Source organism: Mesocricetus auratus, unplaced genomic scaffold, assembly GCF_017639785.1.
Source record: "Mesocricetus auratus isolate SY011 unplaced genomic scaffold, BCM_Maur_2.0 Super-Scaffold_100707, whole genome shotgun sequence".
Lineage (NCBI taxonomy): Eukaryota > Metazoa > Chordata > Mammalia > Rodentia > Cricetidae > Mesocricetus > Mesocricetus auratus.
In genome coordinates this window covers 2,574,927-2,594,026 of record NW_024429269.1, presented here as the reverse complement: position 1 = coordinate 2,594,026, position 19,100 = coordinate 2,574,927, and the positions used below count along the sequence as shown (strand labels likewise).

General features: G+C 39.1%; 1 protein-coding gene across 1 annotated transcript; it reads right to left on the bottom strand.

The window, feature by feature from the left end:
- Positions 1-271: 271 nt before the first annotated feature.
- Esco2 (establishment of sister chromatid cohesion N-acetyltransferase 2) lies at positions 272-17,737 on the bottom strand. Its single transcript, XM_005075251.4, has 11 exons — positions 17,600-17,737; positions 16,289-16,366; positions 14,475-15,273; positions 13,135-13,225; positions 11,454-11,511; positions 9,922-10,048; positions 8,909-9,040; positions 6,691-6,780; positions 6,089-6,229; positions 4,971-5,131; positions 272-2,295 (listed from the first exon to the last, which is right to left on the bottom strand). The coding sequence occupies exons 2-11, from the start codon at positions 16,351-16,353 to the stop codon at positions 2,163-2,165; spliced, it is 1,797 nt and encodes a 598-aa protein (XP_005075308.2). The 5' UTR covers positions 16,354-16,366; positions 17,600-17,737; the 3' UTR covers positions 272-2,162.
- Between the last annotated feature and the right edge of the window lie 1,363 nt (positions 17,738-19,100).

The following is a 19,100-nucleotide window of genomic DNA, read 5'->3' as shown; positions in this document are numbered from 1 at the left end:
TTACCAAAATTGGTGAAACCAGGTAGTGTACCCAGACATGGCTACATATAGAATATAGGTAATTCAGCAACAGATCAATAATTGGCATATTGTCCATCAAAACAGCAGGAAAGCAACAGCAAATTCAAAGTTTAATGGACAAAATGTAAATGTGCACACAGATTCAGTAGTCTTACCTACCCTTTCTCTGATTTATCATTTTTAATAGGTTTGTCCAAGTGACAGGTCTTGTGTACAGACCATAAAGCATGAATTGGGTCTAACACACAAATTGGCACATTGAGATTTATTGCCAGTTCCTATAGACACCCCATTTTCCACATATTTTACATAACTATGCTTTCCACAATAAACCAGAACTGGCATGCAATTCAACTCCACACTTTATTCAGATTTATTGTTCAGTGACTACTTTTTTTCTTCCAAGATCCCATTCAAATGCCACACTCAAATGTCACAATTCCATGACTACTAAATTTCAGGGTGTGGTGGTTTAGGAATTTTGTGCAACAGACCTCAACTGGGAGTCATCTTATGTTTATTTCATGTTCACATGGGCTTATATAAGGACCTGAGAAAGGTAAATGCCTTTCTCATACAGCAAACCACCAAATACCAACATGATGACACTGTTGACAGATCACTAGCTGTTGCTATTGTTGGCAGGGTATCTGCTAGTACAGTACTCATTTTTTAAACTTTTTGATATTACAAGATCTAGGCTCATTCTATATAATCTCTGACCCAGCAACTCCCAATTTTTTTTTTGAGAAACAAGATCTAAGTACATCTACTCATTGCTGTTATTAAATACCAAGACCTCTTGTGTGTGTGAAACCAAACTGCAAACAATGCAAATGTGTCAATAGCAAACCATAATGTACATTTAAAATCTAAGACATCAAATTAAGCTGCAAAGCAATGTCTCTACACCCAAAATAATATGGAAACTATTTCTTTCAGCATACTATTTCTCTAGTATCTCTATAGTTGTTTTCAAAAGATATTTATGATAAGAAATAAGTTATCAGAATATTAATGGGATTTTATCAATCCTGGGCCAGTAAGATGGCTCAGTAGACAAAAGTGCTTGCACAATCCTAGCCACTGACTTGGATCCTTGGAACCCATGGTAAGAAAGAACTGACTCCCAAGAGTTGTTCTCTGGCCTCCACATAGGCACCTTGAAATGCACACATGCACACACAAACATATTAATAATGACAATTATAAAAAAGGATAGTTGATTCCTCACAAATCACTGAACAATGAAATATTAATAAAATTTATAATATAACAGATTTTGTGCAGAAAATGGCATTAAAATATTTGTGTAATTACAGATAATTTTAACATTCCACATTCTTTTTGGAAGTATTACAGCAAATTAGAATAAAGATGAACCAATTTTACAATGAGCAATACAACCTAGAAACAAATGATCTTTAAAAATGCAAACAGCCTGAGTAATTTTTTGCTTTACAAACGAGTATCCAAATTATATCAGAAAATCTGAGTACACTCAGGTGTATAGCATATTCCATAAGGTCATTATGTTCTTAGGTCCACTAGTTTTGGTTCATGACTTCAATTACCTATCAGCATTTTCATGCAATGAAAACAGAAGATAACAGTGCCAAACACAGTCTTAATTAAATTTTATAAGTGTGCTTTTGGTTAATTTCCTAAGGGATTAAAAATTTAAAAGTTACAGAATTATTTTATATGAATAGATATGGGATGATTTCTGCTACTTTATTACAAATAGGGAATTCAAAATACTAAGTATTTTCAACTTAGCTGCTACAGTATGCTTATAAAGTGAGAATGTTACATAAGGAATTCAGAAATTATCTCATTGTCTGTGTTTAGATTGTCTTTACTGATGGAGCATGAGACAATCATGGTCTAAAAGTGTGTTGTTTTGTGTTCCTTTATAAAGTGGTCCAGTTTCTGCAGAAGCCACCTTGCTTTCAAGTTTTCAAAATTAAGAACTGTGTATCCAACCAAATACTTTTTCTTTGAGTCCCAAACAGTTGAACAAATTATCTCTCTAACATATAAGAAGTAAAACTGGTAACATGTACAATTTTCATCCTGATACTAATTAGTTATCTAGCTGAACTTCTTCACACAGTACCAGTTTGTGGTTGCAAGTCTCTTTAGCTATGAAAATTATATACAAGGAAATTAGGGGTGTTGCAGTACTTGGTTGCAAATAATTTGCCATCTGGTGTTGGGTCAGAAAATGCAATTTCATTAGTATTGAGAAAACAGCCGAACATGAAGCAATTCCTACAAAATAAAAGAGGAAAAACCATTTATCAACTAAAATTTTGGATTTTGATTAAACATGTACATTAAACAATATTAGTAACTGATTAAAACCACTACATTTTTGGCACCAGAATGCCTTGGATTTAGAGATGATGTCTCATGGCATCATCTCAAATGAGAACTCAAAGGTCCAAAGTGGAAAGAAAAAGAAAACCAATTTCCTCAAGTTGTCTTCTGACTTCCACGTGTGCCATGGCACGTGTGTACCACACACAAAACAAATGATAATCATACCACCACTACCAAAGAAAAATAAAAACCATAATATTTAAGAAGGCTGAAAAATCTAAAGTTTCCTTGATCTTGTTCAACTATAATCAAAAGTACTGAAAATGAAGTAGTTAAAAGGGGTTCAAGGCTGGTGAAACGGCCCAATGACTTGGAACGGAACTTACTGCCAAGCCTGATGACCTGAGTTCAAACTCCAGGACCCACATGGTGGTGGGAGAGAACCAATTTCTGCAAGTTGTCCTCTATATACATGCCTTAGCAGGTGTCCGTGTCATCCTCCCCTCCCCCATCACACATACAAAATAAGGAAATAAATGTTAAAAACAAAAACCCTCCAGGGGATCTACAAAATAACTAGCTATACTCTCTATGATAGTGAGTTTGTCACTTTTGATTAAGACATAAATGATCTAGTAAAACACACCTCCAAATGTGTTTAAATGTATCTGCATAAACAATTAGATCATGAAGCTCTGACCTAACAGATTTATCCTTGATGGGTTTTTGCAATGGCACTCCTGGGAGGTGGTGCCTAGTTAGAGGAAAGAGGTCACTCAGACATGTTCTTAGGCACTATATTTTGTACCTGCTTCTTTCTGTATTTCTCTCTGCTTCTTGAACACCAGGATGTAAGTTCAGCTCATAGTGCCCTCCCTGCCATGATGAACTGACACTTCTGAAACCATGAGTCAAAGTAAATCATCCCTACTTTAAATCATGCCAAGTACCCTGTCACAGCCACAAAAAAAAGGAAAGCACTTCAAATTCTTCAATGTGGAAAAAACAAAAACAAGCAAACAAACAAACAAAAAAAAATGGAGGTGTGGGATGCTAAGAAATGTGCCAGGTTAATGGAGAAAGTCTAACCAAACCTGAACATGGTGCCAAACACTGGTAATTCCTGGCAGGCCGCAGCAGAAACATCATTAGCTCAAGGATAGCCTAAGCTACACAGGGAGTTTTGTGTCAAACACAGTCAAGAAAGTAAACATCCAAAGCAGTGGTTCTCTACTTTCTCAATGTTGTGAGCCTTTAATACAGTTCCTCATGTTATGATGATCCCTCCTCCTCTCAACTATGAAACTATCTTTGTTGCTACTTCATAACTAATTTTATAGAGGAGCAGTGTCTTAGTTACTAAGACCATTGGAAATACTTATTTTCCAATGGTCGACCACAGATCTAAAGAAACAAAACCAAAAAAAACTAGTAAAAGTCATTTGAGATTTAGTCATGAAAATGAAACCTGGACTGTCAACTAGATAAAGATATTGATACTGTTTCTTGAACTTGACCGACTGTTCTGTGGTTATGTAAGAACATAAATATTCTTGTTAAGAAACTGGGGGCTGAAGAGGCGGCTCAGTGGTTAGGAGTAAATATATACTTGTAGAAATTTGAAAGAGTGATCCCATAGGCTCATGTATTTGAATACTTGGTTCCTAGTTGGTAGAACAGTTTAGGGAGGACAAGGAGGTGTGTCACTGAGGATGGGCTTCAATATTTCAAAAGCCCACACCATTCCCAGTTACCTTTTTTTGCATCATGCTTGGATAAGATGTGAGTTCTCAGCTGTGATCTAGGACCATGCCTTCCTGCCTGCCTACTCACTGATTGTCATGAACTTTAACCCTCTAGAACTGTGAACCCCAAAATTAAATATTTTACTTTGTAAGCTGCCTTGGTCATACTGTTTTGCCACAGTAATAGACAAGTAACAAATAGTACCGCTCTTGCAGAGGACCTGAGTTTGATTTCCAGTACCCATATTGGGTGGCTCACAACAGGAGATCTAATATCCTCTTTTGGCCTCCATAGATAGTGCACTCACATGGCTTATACTCACAGACATAAAAACAATAACTTAAAAACAAAAAAACAGGGCTGGAGAGTTGGCTCAGAAGTTAAGAGCACTCGCTGGCTGTTCTTCTTGAGGTCCTGAGTTCAATTCCCAGCAACCACATGGTGGCTTACAACCATCTGTCAAGATATGGTGCCCTCTTCTGGCCTGCAGGCATACATGCAGGTGGAACACTGTACATAAAATACATAAAATTTTTTTAAAAAAATCCAAAAGACAAAATGAAGTGTACATGGTGGTGTATGTTCGTTAAGTCCAGCACTTGAAGCAGAAGAATCACTAGTTCTAGGTCAACCAGAGATTAACAATGAGACTCTATCTCAATCATAAAACCCATCTGAAAAAGAAAATCCAAGAAAGAAAGGAAGGAAAAATTACACTTAAGCTTGGCATGGAATACATATTGAGTTATTTGCTTCAAATGTCAACATTTGCTTTAGTCTGACTTTGACAGTATTTATACAGAAATGTTTTAGCAAGTCTTTTGTGTGGCTCACGAGCCAAGGGAGCTTCTGGGTCGAGAGCTATTCTGTCTCCTTACCTGACAGTGTCTACCAGTCTTCTCGCGATGCGCTTTCTTCTTTTCAGTCTGAAGACCCAGATTCTACTTATTCCACAGATTGCAGGCTCTGGTACATCTGAACACCGCCAAGCTCTAGAACATTCTTTAGTGGCACTTGGTTCCGACAAGACTCGAAAGGCCTGCAAAGACACACAGTCTATAGTTAAAACCACAAACTTGTCTTTTAAAAAACAAACAAAAATACATACTTTAAATAAAACCCGTCCATAGTTTGAATCAATTTCCAAAAACCAATTATCTTGTTAATTCCTTAAATCTTGTATTTATATGTGTATGCGTGTCCATTTGGCCATGTGTGCACTTGTGTGCCTGATGTCTGCAGAGGTCAGAAGAGGGCACTGGGCCCCCTGGAACTGTAGTAACAAATGGTTATGAACCATGGACTGACATTAAACTGAAAAGCTTCTGCATATGAAGGGACACAGCATGATGAAAGACAACTGAGAGGAAATATCTACAAACCATATATGTTGTAAGAAGTTCAAGTCCAAAATATACAAGAAACTCAACTTAATAGTAATAACCCAAATTCGAAAATGAAACAAGGGCTCAGGAAGATAGTTCAATAGGAAAAGCATTTGCTGTACAAAACTGATAGTAAAAGTAAAGTCTTGGCTATGGAAGTCTCTCAAAACAAACACACCAAAATTAAAACTAACAACAAAAACTGTATGATCAGTACTCCCACTAGAACAGATTCTAGTTGGGTATAGTGGCAAACACCTTTACTCCTAGACTTGGGAGGCAGAGGCAGGTGAATCTCTATGCATTCCATTTCAGGCCAGCCACAGCTAGCAATCTTACCTTTAAAAAAATGTATATTCTAATTCAGAAATAAGTAATGACAATTTAGTTAAATACATCCACTAAGTGCTTTTGCTGTGTAATAACTTATTTATGTCTACAGATTCTTAAATAAATAAAAAAAATCACTAAATTTTTATACTCCCAGGTAGGGAAATAGCTACTGAAAACAATACTTATTCTGTTTAAGACAAAATACTAAATACAACATAGATAAGTGGATTTAATTACAGTAAAAGATATTTCAGTAACCTAAGAGACATACAACATACCTGTTTGATGGGCTCTGCTATTAAACATCCCACTACTCTCTTTTCATCAATAAAGAGGAAAGTTTTGGTTTTGTTTGGACACATGGGAACAACCTGATGGAAGCCCAATTCCATATCCACAAGTTCTTGAACATCTTCTACCTAACAGTGTTAAAAAAAAAACAGGTGAGTTTGTATTAAAAATCACAACAAAACTAAATTTGTTCACAAAACATGATCACCATCACTTAGCTTCTTTTATCTCTATTTCCTAAATTTGCATACACTCAAACTTATTTCAGAATTGATGCACACACCTGGTACTTAGGAAAAAGGGCTTAAGAACCTACTTTAAAAGACACACAGAATCCAAGGAGAGAGGAGTCAGAGGCACCAGGTGGATTCATTTTAGCATTATTTATTATTCCTGTTGGTGACATTCAACTCAGGAAACAGAGGCAACATCAACTCAAGAACTAACACAGCTGACATGGACACTGTACAAATCACTATGAACTGTGAAAGCTTAGGCCTATGCAACAAGGAAGGTTGTTGGCACAAAAGTTCCCACATCACTATGGTGGGTTTCTTGAGTGAGGAGAGAACGAGAAACAATCCCATACCTTTTTGATGGCATAACTTGGATCATGTGGCAGGACCAACACAATCTTCCCATCCCAAAACTCTGCTACTACACGTTCTCTCTTCCAGCCCTGCCAAAGAGGGGAAGGGGAAAAATTATTAATTTATAAACAAAACAAAAATGCTTTGGTTTGGAGAGGACTGGTGGTCAAACAATGAGTGACAGGGAAGGCAAGATAGAGGTTCTGGCCTTGATCACCCCATGATGTAGACAAAAGCTACTTAGCCTTAAAGAGACAATTCTCTCTGTAGTAAATGGTGGAAAATAATCATGGTTGTTCAAAGTGCTGAGAACAAGCGTTGAACCCTAACAGGACATTTACATCATTCTCTCTAAGACTCAGAATATCACAGAAAAGAAAGCAGAAAGCATCTGCAAAGTGCCATCTTGTGGGCATGAGAAGGCAATTGCAATCCTGAACTCACAGCAGTTGTAGCCCACACTGGACCTGAATGAGACTTACTGAATTATCTGAGGTAGGCAGGTGGACAGCAAGCTGAGTTCTCAGAAGTGGAAGATCATGACAAGAGGATACAAATGGACTAAAGTGAGGTAACACTGAGGCTCAAATGCTTTCCCCTTTCAGCAATTCAGCATAGGTCTGACCCTATGTTGTGTCAGATGTCTGAATATGAAATGTCTCCCGCAGGTTAATGTGCTTGAATACTTGTCCCCTGCTGATAGCACTGTTTTAGGTTGTGGAACCTTCAGTAAATGGAGTTTCGCTGGAGAAGTGGGCTACTAGGGAGTAGGCCTTGAGGTTTTAAAGTTGGGTTCCATTTCCTGTTTAGTCTCTGCTACCTGACCACGGATAACAATGTGACCAGCTGGCTTCCTATTCCTGCTACCATGCCAGAAACTATGTCTTCATGATGGTGGGACGGTTGCCTTCTACTATAATCCAGAATAAACCCTTCCCTTTTTTTTTTTTTTTTGGTTTTACGAGACAGGGTTTCTCTGTATTGTTTTGGAAAACCCTTCCTTCTTTAAATTAACTCCTGCCAAGTATTTTGACACAGTAGAGAGAAAAGTAATTAGTTCTACACAAAGGAATGTGAAAACTCTCATTCATATATTACCTCCTTAATGTTTCTGTCCACATCCCTCTGTGTAGAACCTTAAAGGGGTACAGTCCTAAAGAGACTTCTAATTGTGTTAAGTTATTGCTCTACTTACATGGTTTCTGCCAGTGAACCTTCTCTATGCATGCGCATATGTAACATGGACGCACTGGCAATGTCCTTACATTTTTGCCCCTATACTTGAAAAGAGTACAAGTTTATCAATTTACCAGTCTAATCCCAATATTGTGCAGAGTGCAGAGGCTTACCTAATCTAGGTCACTGGGATTGCTAAATCTAAAATAGCATTATGCAACAACTGGTATAGCTCCAGTCACATTAGGCTAGTATATGCAAGGGTCTGAGTTTGATACCTAGTACTGAAGGATAACAGACAAAGCTAACTTTTTAATATCATCAACCTTGGCTATTTTTATTTTCCAGGGTTATGTATATGCCAGCCAGAAGAGGCATTCTGTGTCCTGCTCTTTCATTCTCTTATTTCCTTGAGACAGGGTACTCACTGAATCTATAACTATAGGCACCTTAAGGAGCCCAGAAATCCTTCTCCACACTCCCTCTTAGAGCCCTGGGGTTCTAGGCTCCTATACAGCCACATCTAGTGCAGCAACCACTTTTACCCACTAAGCCAAGGGTTCTAAACCTTCCTAATGCTGCAACCCTTTAATACAGTTCCTCAAACTATGGTGACTCCCAATTTTCATTGTTACTTTATAAATGTAATATTGCTGCTTTTATGAATGTAAATATCTGATACTTCTGATGGTCTTAAAGAGGTTGTGACCTACATGTTGAGAACCACTACTCTAAGTCATTTCCCTAGCCTGATGTGTTTGTTTTCTTAAGACAAGGTCTCATTAGTACAGCTCAAAATGACAGACTGTCCTAAAACCCACTGTGTGCCCAAGATCAAATTTGAACTCACTATGATCCTTCTGCCTCAACCTATTCCCAAGTTCTGTGATCACAGGTGAGAGCTAACATGCCCAGCTAACTTCTACTGAAAGTAGTAAACTGTTTATGGATATGTAGATCTTTCAGCAAAATCAAAGGCACAAAATGACTCCTTCCATACAGTTTCGCCTTTGGAACAAAGTGAAAGACTTCCCGACTCACCACATACTTAATTCCCTCCAGAAATCTGTGGTGATGCTGGAGATGTTGCACTTCGTCTTCAGGGTTGGAAGCAGTATAGATCATGCCACAAGACTTACATATAGTCGTCCCAAAATGTTTCTGACCTGCATCCTTGAAGAATAAGCAAGCAAGCAAACAAAAGCATAACCCACAAGAACTGGATGAACAATGGGCCTTCTTTAGGAAGAACATGAAACACCAAGTAAAAGCAAAAGCCTCATTTCAAAGAGAAGGGAAAACATTCCGAGACTTCCGTATTAACCTTTGCTTTTGTCTTTAAATAATTTAGTGTTCCAGCTTCCTACTCTGGCTGTCTGCTGTGTCTTCCTCATCATTATGACTCCCCTCTGGAACCAGAAGCCAAAACAAACTCTTCTATGAGTCATGGTATTTTTATCATAGCAACAAAAAAGTAACTAATAAAGTTGTATATTCTTCTCTTTGCTTTAAAACTTCTGAAAGTCTGAGTCTGGAGTCACAGGCTTATAATTACAGCTACCTCAGAGGCATGCAAGTTCAAGGTCAGCTTGTGCAACTTAGTAAAACTCTGTCCCAAAATAAAAAGCCTTGGGTGTGCAGTGTAGCTTAGTGGCAGAACCCCTTGCCTGTCCATGAAGGAAATCATTGGACAGGCATAAACCATGAACAAAAACCATATAAAAAACATTAACTACTATTAACTACTATTTTCAATTAACAGATATCGGAACTTGATCCAGTATATGGCCATAGTTTGTTAAACTTAATTCTAACTTAAAGTTGCTATTCCCATTCCATCTTCTGCTGATCAATAATTTTCTTCCCTGGGAACAAACCATTCTTAGCATCCTACTCCAATACTAGCACTACAAGCTCCAAAGCACTGGCTAGCTTTAAATGTTACTACAACAAAGCCAGCAATTACAACCCTAGAAACCTAGCCCAAGAGAACTATGCTGAAAGGCTGACTGCAGCTTCTACAAGTGCAAAGGGTTTGTTTTAAATTTACTCACAATGACGAACTGGGCTTTTCCTCCTTTATTTGTATCTCTGGAATTCATATTTTTCTGCACAATTGTCTGTTTCAAGACGTTAGTACATGTAGTGGATTCCATAGAAGACTGTTCTTCAGGTAGAGATCTTCAAAGAGAAAGTTGGTAAACAGCACTGAACAGTGAGAAACCTGAGATCCACTCAGAAATAACCATTTACTCAAAGCAAACAAGCATAATGAGGAAATTCAGTGTCAAGATGCAAATCCAGATCTGACTTACATCCAACTAACTTTCCTCTGTAGTATCAGGGACACATACATAGAATTCCTTTGAAGTTAGCTTTACTCTAAAATGGACTTTCCTTTGCCGTCAGATCTTAAGACAATATTTACCCATTTAAATAAAGATGTTAAATAAAGATAGATAGATAATACTGTTGAATCTTACAGAACCAAGGCAACCACAGTTGTCAACATATTAGGATCCAGCAACTTTTTACTTGGGCACTTGAGTGCCAGTGAGAAACTGTCTCAGAAAAGCAGGTAGACAGCTCCTTAGCAATGTTATCCAAGATTGACCTCTGGTTTCCACAGGTATGTGTGCACATGTGCACAAGGGCTCACATGAATGTACATGGGGGGAGGGGTTGGCCAAAATTTTCTCTGCTGAATAACTAGTCATTCAACACCAAATGGGTGAAAAAAATGTTTTTTAGCAAGATGTTTAGACAATACAAAGTGTGGATCTTCCACTACCTGCACAAACTACTCATCACAGTATTTAGCTTCAGTCGTGACTTATAATAGCATTAAATACTCTTAATTATTTACTTCTCTGGCCGTAATTTTTCCCATCTATAAAATACAAACTAGTAGTACTTATATTATTATTACAAATGTTCATTAAGATTTATTGTTAATATACTATCACTTAAAGAAAGCAATATAACCCAGTGAGCTTTTGATTAAAATGTGGATTCTATTCCTGGCCCTAGCACTGAGCACCTACTAGCTGTCAGGGGTGGCTAAATTATTTAGTTTCCTCAGCTGAGATGTAATTATAACAACACTAGTATTATTTACCTTCTAGATTGTCCTGAGGACCTCTTTTGTTTCTTTAAGACAAGGTTTCTCTGTGTAGCCCTGGCTTTCCTGGAACTCACTTTGTAGACCAGGCTGGCCTCTAATGCACAGAGATCCACCTGCCTATACCTCCCAAGTGCTGGGATTAAAGGTGTTCACCACCATACCCTGCTTTTTTAAGATGGTTGGTGTGTGTGTGTGCGTATGTATCCTGAGGATCTTTAAGTGAAATAGTAAACTAATTACTACAAGCCAAGTACTATATAATAATGTAACAATTATTACTCAAGTCCATAAAGATCTATTCAATCTCTATGGAAAAAAAAAATCCTACATCCTCTAGTCCCAGTATTATTTCCTCTTAGTGTTACAGACAAAAAAAATAAAGCTCTTCAAATGAAGTAGGCCTTATAAAAGGAAACTATATAATTAATGAAATTAGGACTATAGAGCAAAAATCATTCTTACCTTTTTGTATTCACTGAAGAAACACTGAAGATGGGATAGATGACAGACTCAGGAGAAACTGTTAGGGGGAAAACCAGCAATATTGCGTTACCAAAGAAAATCTAAGCTGACTCATAAGACTCTGAAGGTTAGTAAGAACAAAACATTTACATTACCTGACTTTAAGAGCCAAACATAATCAAGATAGTACAAATTGCCAAAGAGACAGGGAGGTCAACAGAACAGAGGACACCAGAAAGTGCCTCATACAAATGAACTAACAATTTTTGGCACAGTCAAAGGTTGTCTTTGACAGATGGTGCTAGAACAACTGGGTACCCATTCACCTATCAAAATGTAAGCAATGAAAATATAGGCTAAATTCCGTGACACTGGATTAGAGACATCATACAAACTCATACTAAAACATTAAGTGAAGATACACAGAAACAACGGTGTGTGTTCTCCAGTCCTGTCTGGAGAGAGGGCCTGGAAGCACAGCACTCTAGAAACACTTATACTCAGAGTCCACGTCTTGATTTCTAAATACCATTCTCCAATAACAGGAGTCAAAGTTCTGTGGAGAAATTGCTGACTCATGGGACTGGAGCAAGGGAAATACACAATGAGACCATAGCCAACATGTAGAAATCAGGTACTAAGACAGAGCTCAAAAAGCAAAGATGAAGCCTGGTGTTGGTGCACACCTTTAATCCCAGCACTCTGGAGGCAGACGCAGGTGGATCTCTGTGAGTTCAAAATCAGCCCGGTCTACAGAGCAAGTTCCAGGACAGGCTCCAAAGCAATACAGAGGAACCCCGACTCCAAAAAAAAAAAAAAAAAAACCCAAAAACCCAAAAACCAAAAAACAAAACAAAAAAGAAACATGCCAAAGAGCAACAACCTGAAAAACAACCCTCATAGTCAAATAAGAACAATTTGAACAATAAAAATATATTGGACTTAAACCCAAAATGTAAAATAAACACTTATCCATAATGACACATATCAATGGGCTCATTTGTTTACTTAAATGAGGAAATAAATAAAAAGATAAATCTGAGAACTAACTCTCTAGAGAGCTTAGGTAGGGCTGGTAAGTTGGCTCAGTAGATAAATCACCTGAGGTGAGGCCTGGTCCCAAGTTCAACCCATGTAATAAAAAACAAACAAACAAAACAACCAAACAAAAAACAGATGCAGAGTATGGTGCCTGCAATCCAGTACTCCTATGGGGAGACGGAGTTAGAGGAGACTCATCAAGGAAGTACACAGTCAGTTAGCAGGAATATGGAAAACAGAAACAAGAGACCCTGACTAAACAAGGGAAAGAAAACTCACTCCAGGAAGCTATTCTCTGACCTGCACACATGTACCACGCCCTAAGGTTTGGGTATCAGCACCCACATGGTGGTTTTAGTTGCACACAATAACAAATAGAGAGCTTAGGAAATTTAGGGATAGTCAGATTACTTAAGGATAAATTTTTTTTCCTGTCTTATGTTTTAGCCTAAACTCTCCTTTCCTGCTTTTTAAAACATACTGCATTACTTTACCAGAGGCAATAGTTCCCTAGAGATAAACAGATAATAACAGGCACAGTAACTTTTTAAAAGGCCCAGAAAATATGAAATTCCATACTGATATGCAGTGAAACTTGTTACAAGTTGCAAGGCTGATTAATGTGGATTTTCTTACTTACTTGTCTTGTTCTCACCAAGTGAATTCTCTGAAGGCAAATTATGTTTATCAAGTTTACACTCTTTTGAAGAAAAGACAGCACCTGAAGAATTCTGAAAACAATGAACTGGTTAAAAAATACAGGAAATCCTAATCCTTGGGTGAACAAATCTCAATAGATTGATCATGTGTAATACTTCAGATCATGATTCATCAATTTTTAATCTTTTTTTTTTTGGTTTTCTGAGACAGGGTTTCTCTGTATTGTTTTGGAGCCTGTCCTGGAACTCGCTCGGTAGACCAGGCTGGTCTTGAACTCACAGAGATCCCCTTACCTCTGCCTCCCGAGTGCTGGGATTAAAGGTGTGAGCCACCAATGCCTGGCTTCAATCTATTTTTAGGAGAACTTCCTCTGCATGGCTTTTAAACATCAGAGCATAGACATAGACTGCAATACTTGAAAAAAATTGTGTTTCAAGGGCTGAAGAAATGGGTCAGCAGTTAAGAACTCTGGCTGCAATTCCTGAGGACCCAGGTTTGGGTATCAGCACCCACATGGTGGTTTTAGTCTGTAGCACCAGTTCCAGGGAATTCAAATCCCTCTTTTGGCCTGAGGGCACTACACACACATACCTAATACAGGTAAAACACTCACACATATTAAAAGTAATAATACATTTCTAAAAAAGTATACTTCCAGATAGAGATGGCAGAATGAAAATTATAGACTATTTTTTCATAATAATGAAATTAACTGTTAAAAGTTAGTAAAAATGGAAAAAAAGAAACTTTCTCAAACTAGAAAGGGATAACTCTCATTATGGACTTTAAAAAACAGTAACCAGGGCCAGAGACAGGTAGGTAAGTAAAATGCTTGTGGTGCAGTATAAGGACCCCCGGACCAGGGAAGCACAGGCAGGCAGCATAATTGGATCTGGGCCAATAAAGACAGCTAGTCTCATTTAAAAAAAAAAAAAAAAAAAGAAATCCAAATAGATGGCACCTGAGAAACACTTGCTATGGGCCTCATATCCAAGGTGTGTACATGCATGCACACATACAGCAACCACATTCTGGAGTCAGAGGAATTTTTGCTCATAATAATTCCTACTTTCTAATAGTAGCAGAGAACAACAAAGATCAAAGTACAAAAAAAGTACTGCTTATATTCCAGAAAACAATACCTGAAGCCCAGAGGTCTCACTTTTCTACCGCCTTTTAACTTTATTTTCTCATTTTATAGCAAAACTGTACAAAAGTTCAAATTTCATTTACTCATGTGTTCTACATAATTATACTCATAATTTATACCTAAACCTTATTAAATTGCTAGCTGTTCTGAAATGGTACACTTAACTTTACCTTTCTTAGTTTCTCTTCATTTTTACTTCTTGCATCCAGTAGCTCAACATTCAATTTCTCTTCCATAAACAAGGTCTTTGGTAATTGCTTTGCCTCCAGGACAGCATCTCCAGTCACCTCTGGTTCATTTTTCTGTAAGTGTGTTGGTAATGACTCATCTTCCAGGGATGCTTTTTTAAGAGTTTTTCTTTTCTTAACAAAAAATGCTGCTCCACCCTGGAGTGTAACTTGTGGTTTTATTTTCTGGCTTAGAACCCGAGGAGGAGTATTTGGATGACTTTCTGCTGGATAACAACTATTCTCTTTATCCACAGCTGGCTTATAGCTCATTTGATTTGGCTTGGAATTTTTAGGTTTTCTTGATATAGACTTGATATGCTTATAATTTGGCTGATATTTAGCAGTTAAACTCTTCTGTGGTTTTTTGTTCTTCTTGGTACAGACTGGTTTTCTCTGTTTTTCTGTCACACTGGGAAAAGATTTATCTTCATTTTTAGTTGCTAGACAAATAGACCTACACTCTCTTATCAACTTCCTCTCAAGTGGATTGAGGTATTGCTTATTTTTATTGTAGAAAGATACAGTAGACACAGCAGATTTCAATAGTGAACTGTGGTTTGCAAATAACCTATTATTTTCCATTATTTTGAGAGGACTTGAAGTGAAATGGTCTTGGTAGTAGCAAGACTTTCCTTCCTTTTGACCACTGCTTTGACAAGTATGCTTTTTATTAGGTGGTGGAAAGAGATGCTCAGAAAAGTTTAAATTTAATTTTCTTGATGAAGTATCTGTTAATAGGCTATAAAAAGAAAAGAAACAAAGTTCATCGGTAAGTTCAGCATTTTTCTTCAAAATGTATTAAGATCTACCAATAAACTCCCTACTAGTCATACAAACATAATATATCCCACTTCATTGACATTCATATTATCTATTAATTTAACAGAATCCTCAGATTCTGCCTTTATTAAATAAAGCATCTTACTTCCATAAGCCAGGCTTGGTGGCACACACCTTTGATCCCAGTCCTTCAGATATAGACGCAGGCAAATCTGAGTTCAATGCCAGCCTGATCTACATACAGACTTTCAGGATAGCCAAGACTACATAGAGGGACCCTGTCTAATCCCAATATTCAGGAAGCAAAGGCAGGCAAATCAATGAGTTTGAGGCCAACCTGGTTTACATAGTTAAGACTGTCTCAAATTAAAGACAAAACAAAGAGCCAAAGGGCTAGAGGGATGGCTCAGCTTCTAAGAGAACTGGCTGTTCTTCCAAAGAACCCAGGTCTGAATCCCTGCACATGGTGGTTCACAAACCATCTGTAACTTCAGTCCTTTCTATGGGGATTGCATCCATCTGGTGCACGACATAAGCGACAAAACATAAATTAGAAAAAATTACAAATCATTGTCCATGTATTTTCCCTGTGGCAAATTTTCTGTAATAAACTGTCTCTTTGAGGCCTTTTTTTTTTTCCTGGCATGACTGGATTTTTCTTTCTTAAAAAGTTCCTATAAAGCTGGAGGTAGTGGCACACATCTTTAATTTCAGCAGGGGCAGGTGGATCTCTGTGAGTTAAGGCCAGCCTGGTCTACAGAGCCAGTTCCAGGACAGCAGGAGCTACAGAGGGAAACACTGTCTTGAGGAAAAACAAACATTCCTAGGGGAGGCCTTATCCTCTCCAAGGAGCAGATGAGAGTCGGGCAGGCTGGTGCGGGAAGGAAAGGAGAGGCTGGAGGGGGAATTGGGATTGGAATGTAAAAAATAAAAATACTTTAAAGCAAACAAGAGTTCATATGTACAAGATTTACCTATCACCATTATCGGCACTCAGGGTATGTCCTTTCCTCTTCCTTGGAGTAAAAGTTGCCATCATCTTAACTGAATTCCTAAAAGCAATAAACAGGTCAGTAGTAATAATCAAAGTCATCAAGTGGATAGAAAATGCACTGTCAAAATTGTATTTAAAAAATCTGAATTCTAGTGGGGCAATGGTGGCACATGTCTTTAATCCCAGCAATTAGGAGGCAGAGGCAGGAGGATCAAGGCCAGTGTGGTCACCTGGGAGTTCCAGGACAGCAGGGGCTACAACAGGGAAATGTTTTCTGGGATGGGGAGGGGATCTAAATCCCAAATAAATACCCAAGGAAATAGTGCCTCATGTATTGGAGGCTGGCCTCAAATTCAAACGCATTCACTCTGTTGCCAAGGAAGAACTTGGAGAAATTTGAGTCTTCCAGGGCTGGGATCATAGGCTGAGCCAGCATGCCTGTCTCCAAATAACAGATTTTTATTTTTTTTTTTTAAGTAGACTAGTCAGGTGTGAGGGTGCTAATGTGAGGAAGAGGCAAAGGATCCTGAATTTGGGGCCAGCCTGGGTCACAGGGATCGCAGCAAAAAGTGAAAAAGCAGTTAGTTATTAGAATAGAGACTTAAACAGTGACCGAGGGAGAGGAGGGTGGGTTGGGGAAATACTGCACACACCTATGTATTTAGAGCAGAAAGGTGGGTGAGCCTACTAACAAGCCCAGGTGGGCTACAATTAGAGGCACACTTTCCTTTAATTAAAGGAATCACACCAAGTTTTAGCACTCCTGGTAGGCCTTCCTTGGCACTGCCCCTCCTTCCACAATGCCCAGCTCTTGTGCCCAGCTTCCCTCGCCCCCTATGCCTCCTCCACATTCCACTTAGCATGCATTCTGGCTAATCATCTCCAAAGCCCGCACCTTCAGTGAATGCAAGCCTGTGCGGACCCTTCCTGGAATCTGAGTAAGGGAACGTGGGGACGACAGTCGCCTCCACAGGTCCCACCTGGGCTCCCTCTCAGGAGCTTCCTCATTTACAAACAACCCGGACCTCGTCAGGCAGCTGCTAAGGACATACAGCAGGCGAGCCTCTTCCCATAGGGAGATAAGTCTAGAATGTTCTTTCCCCTTCCTTCGGATCGGGTATGTCAGTCCCACAGAATTCCACGAGCGCGACCCGTAAGCTGAACGGAAAGTCTGCGGGGCTCAGGGACGACCCATGCCCGCTGCGTCAGAAGCTGGCGCCCGGAGCAGGCGCCCCCAGTGAGGAGCAGACGGCGTACGCCCACAGCCACGTCCCCTGCCCCGTGACTTTACCTGCGCCCCTCAGGCTCCCGCTGGCTCCGCGTCCACTCGTGCTGAGAACTCTCCGCACCTCCGGGAACCCACAACCTTCCTCACAGGAGCGCGGCGCTCCGCCAGAGCGTTCAAATTCACGCGCGCCACTTGAGACCAACGCTGCGGCATTCTGATTCGTCGCTGCGCAGGGCTTCCCAGACCCTGGATCCTGATTGGTTTCTCGCTAGTCTTGCTCCGCCCTCTGGGGTGGTAGCTTCCAAGATTCTCCCGCCCTTGTGCGGCAAAGTGGACTGGGTTCAATGAAGCCACGCCTCCTTAAAAAAAAAATCTGGCAACAACCTCCGGTTCCAGGTCACAGGCCTGTGAAAGTGCATTATGGGAGTCGTAGTTTATGGCTCCGCCATCGGAAGTAAAATTCTGAGGTAGTTTGTTGTAAGCAGTTTATGTGATATATCCAAGATACTGGGGGCTCTTATTTTTCATATTTGAAGTCTGATTATTGGTTTTGCTTTTTCAAAAAAAACATTATTTTAGGTTTCCATTTCACTATTTTATTCTTCAAATTATGGCATGAACATTCACTAAATTCTAAGTGTTAAATTTCTTTACATATTTTAAAATAATTTATTTTTAATTATTCTCTTGACTGTGCGTGGGTATGTGCGTATAAATGCAGGTGCCAGCAGAGGCCAGAGGAGTTGGATTCCCTGGATTGAGTTTTAGACGGTTGTAGGTCACCAAATGTGGGCACTGGGAATTGAACTCAGGTACCCTTCAAGAGTAGTATGTGTTCTGAGTAGCTAAGCCCCAAAATATCTCCAGCTTGATGTGCTATTTATGCGGAAGGCTGTGTCACTCCACCCAGAACTACTTTGTCCTTAGCAAGTTGAAATGTTTCTAAATCACTCACAGGTTTTAACGGAGTCATTAGCTTCTAGCAGTCTTGAAGACATATTTAGTTTAGATAAGTGTAAGTGATGCCATTCTTCATGGAACAAAATTGGCTGGAATGAAGTGACAGATGAGTAGCAATTTAGCTATTTACACGATTTGTGAATAGGTCAACTTCTGTCTTAGAAGATAGAACGAAAGTTCCCTTTGGGTAATGGTAGAACAGTGTGTTTCATTGAGGGAGATATCTTTGAGCCTGGGGCCTCACTACCCCAAATTCACCTACAACTTAAAATCAGGCTCTATTTCCGGAGTGCTAGAATCCTGGTTCTAACAGGGTCCCAGACCTTAGCACAAATGATTCCATGATGGGAATGCCATTTAGGCTGTAAAACTCACCCCATAGACAGTACCACAAGCCAAAATGAAAACAAAGAACTAATTCATCAGAATCCATAGTTCTGGGAAAGTCTCTAAATGTACTAACTTTGCTATTTGGCTTCTGTAGTTTGGCTTCTGTCTAAAGTGTTCTTGTATGTCAATCCAGGCCATGGTTTTCGTGCTTAAAATCTCCCCCTGAGAAAAGCTCAGGGCTCCACTGAGATTCTGAACACCTAGTGTGGTCGCC

Excerpts from the sequence above, each read along its gene's own strand:
- Esco2 (XM_005075251.4), bottom strand. The coding sequence starts at position 16,353 with ATGATGGCAACTTTTACTCCAAGGAAGAGGAAAGGACATACCCTGAGT. Across the intron at positions 9,041-9,921 it reads GAAAAGCCCAGTTCGTCATT|GATGCAGGTCAGAAACATTT; the intron begins GTGAGTAAATTT and ends TTATTCTTCAAG. Across the intron at positions 2,296-4,970 it reads AGACTGGTAGACACTGTCAG|GAATTGCTTCATGTTCGGCT; the intron begins GTAAGGAGACAG and ends TTTATTTTGTAG.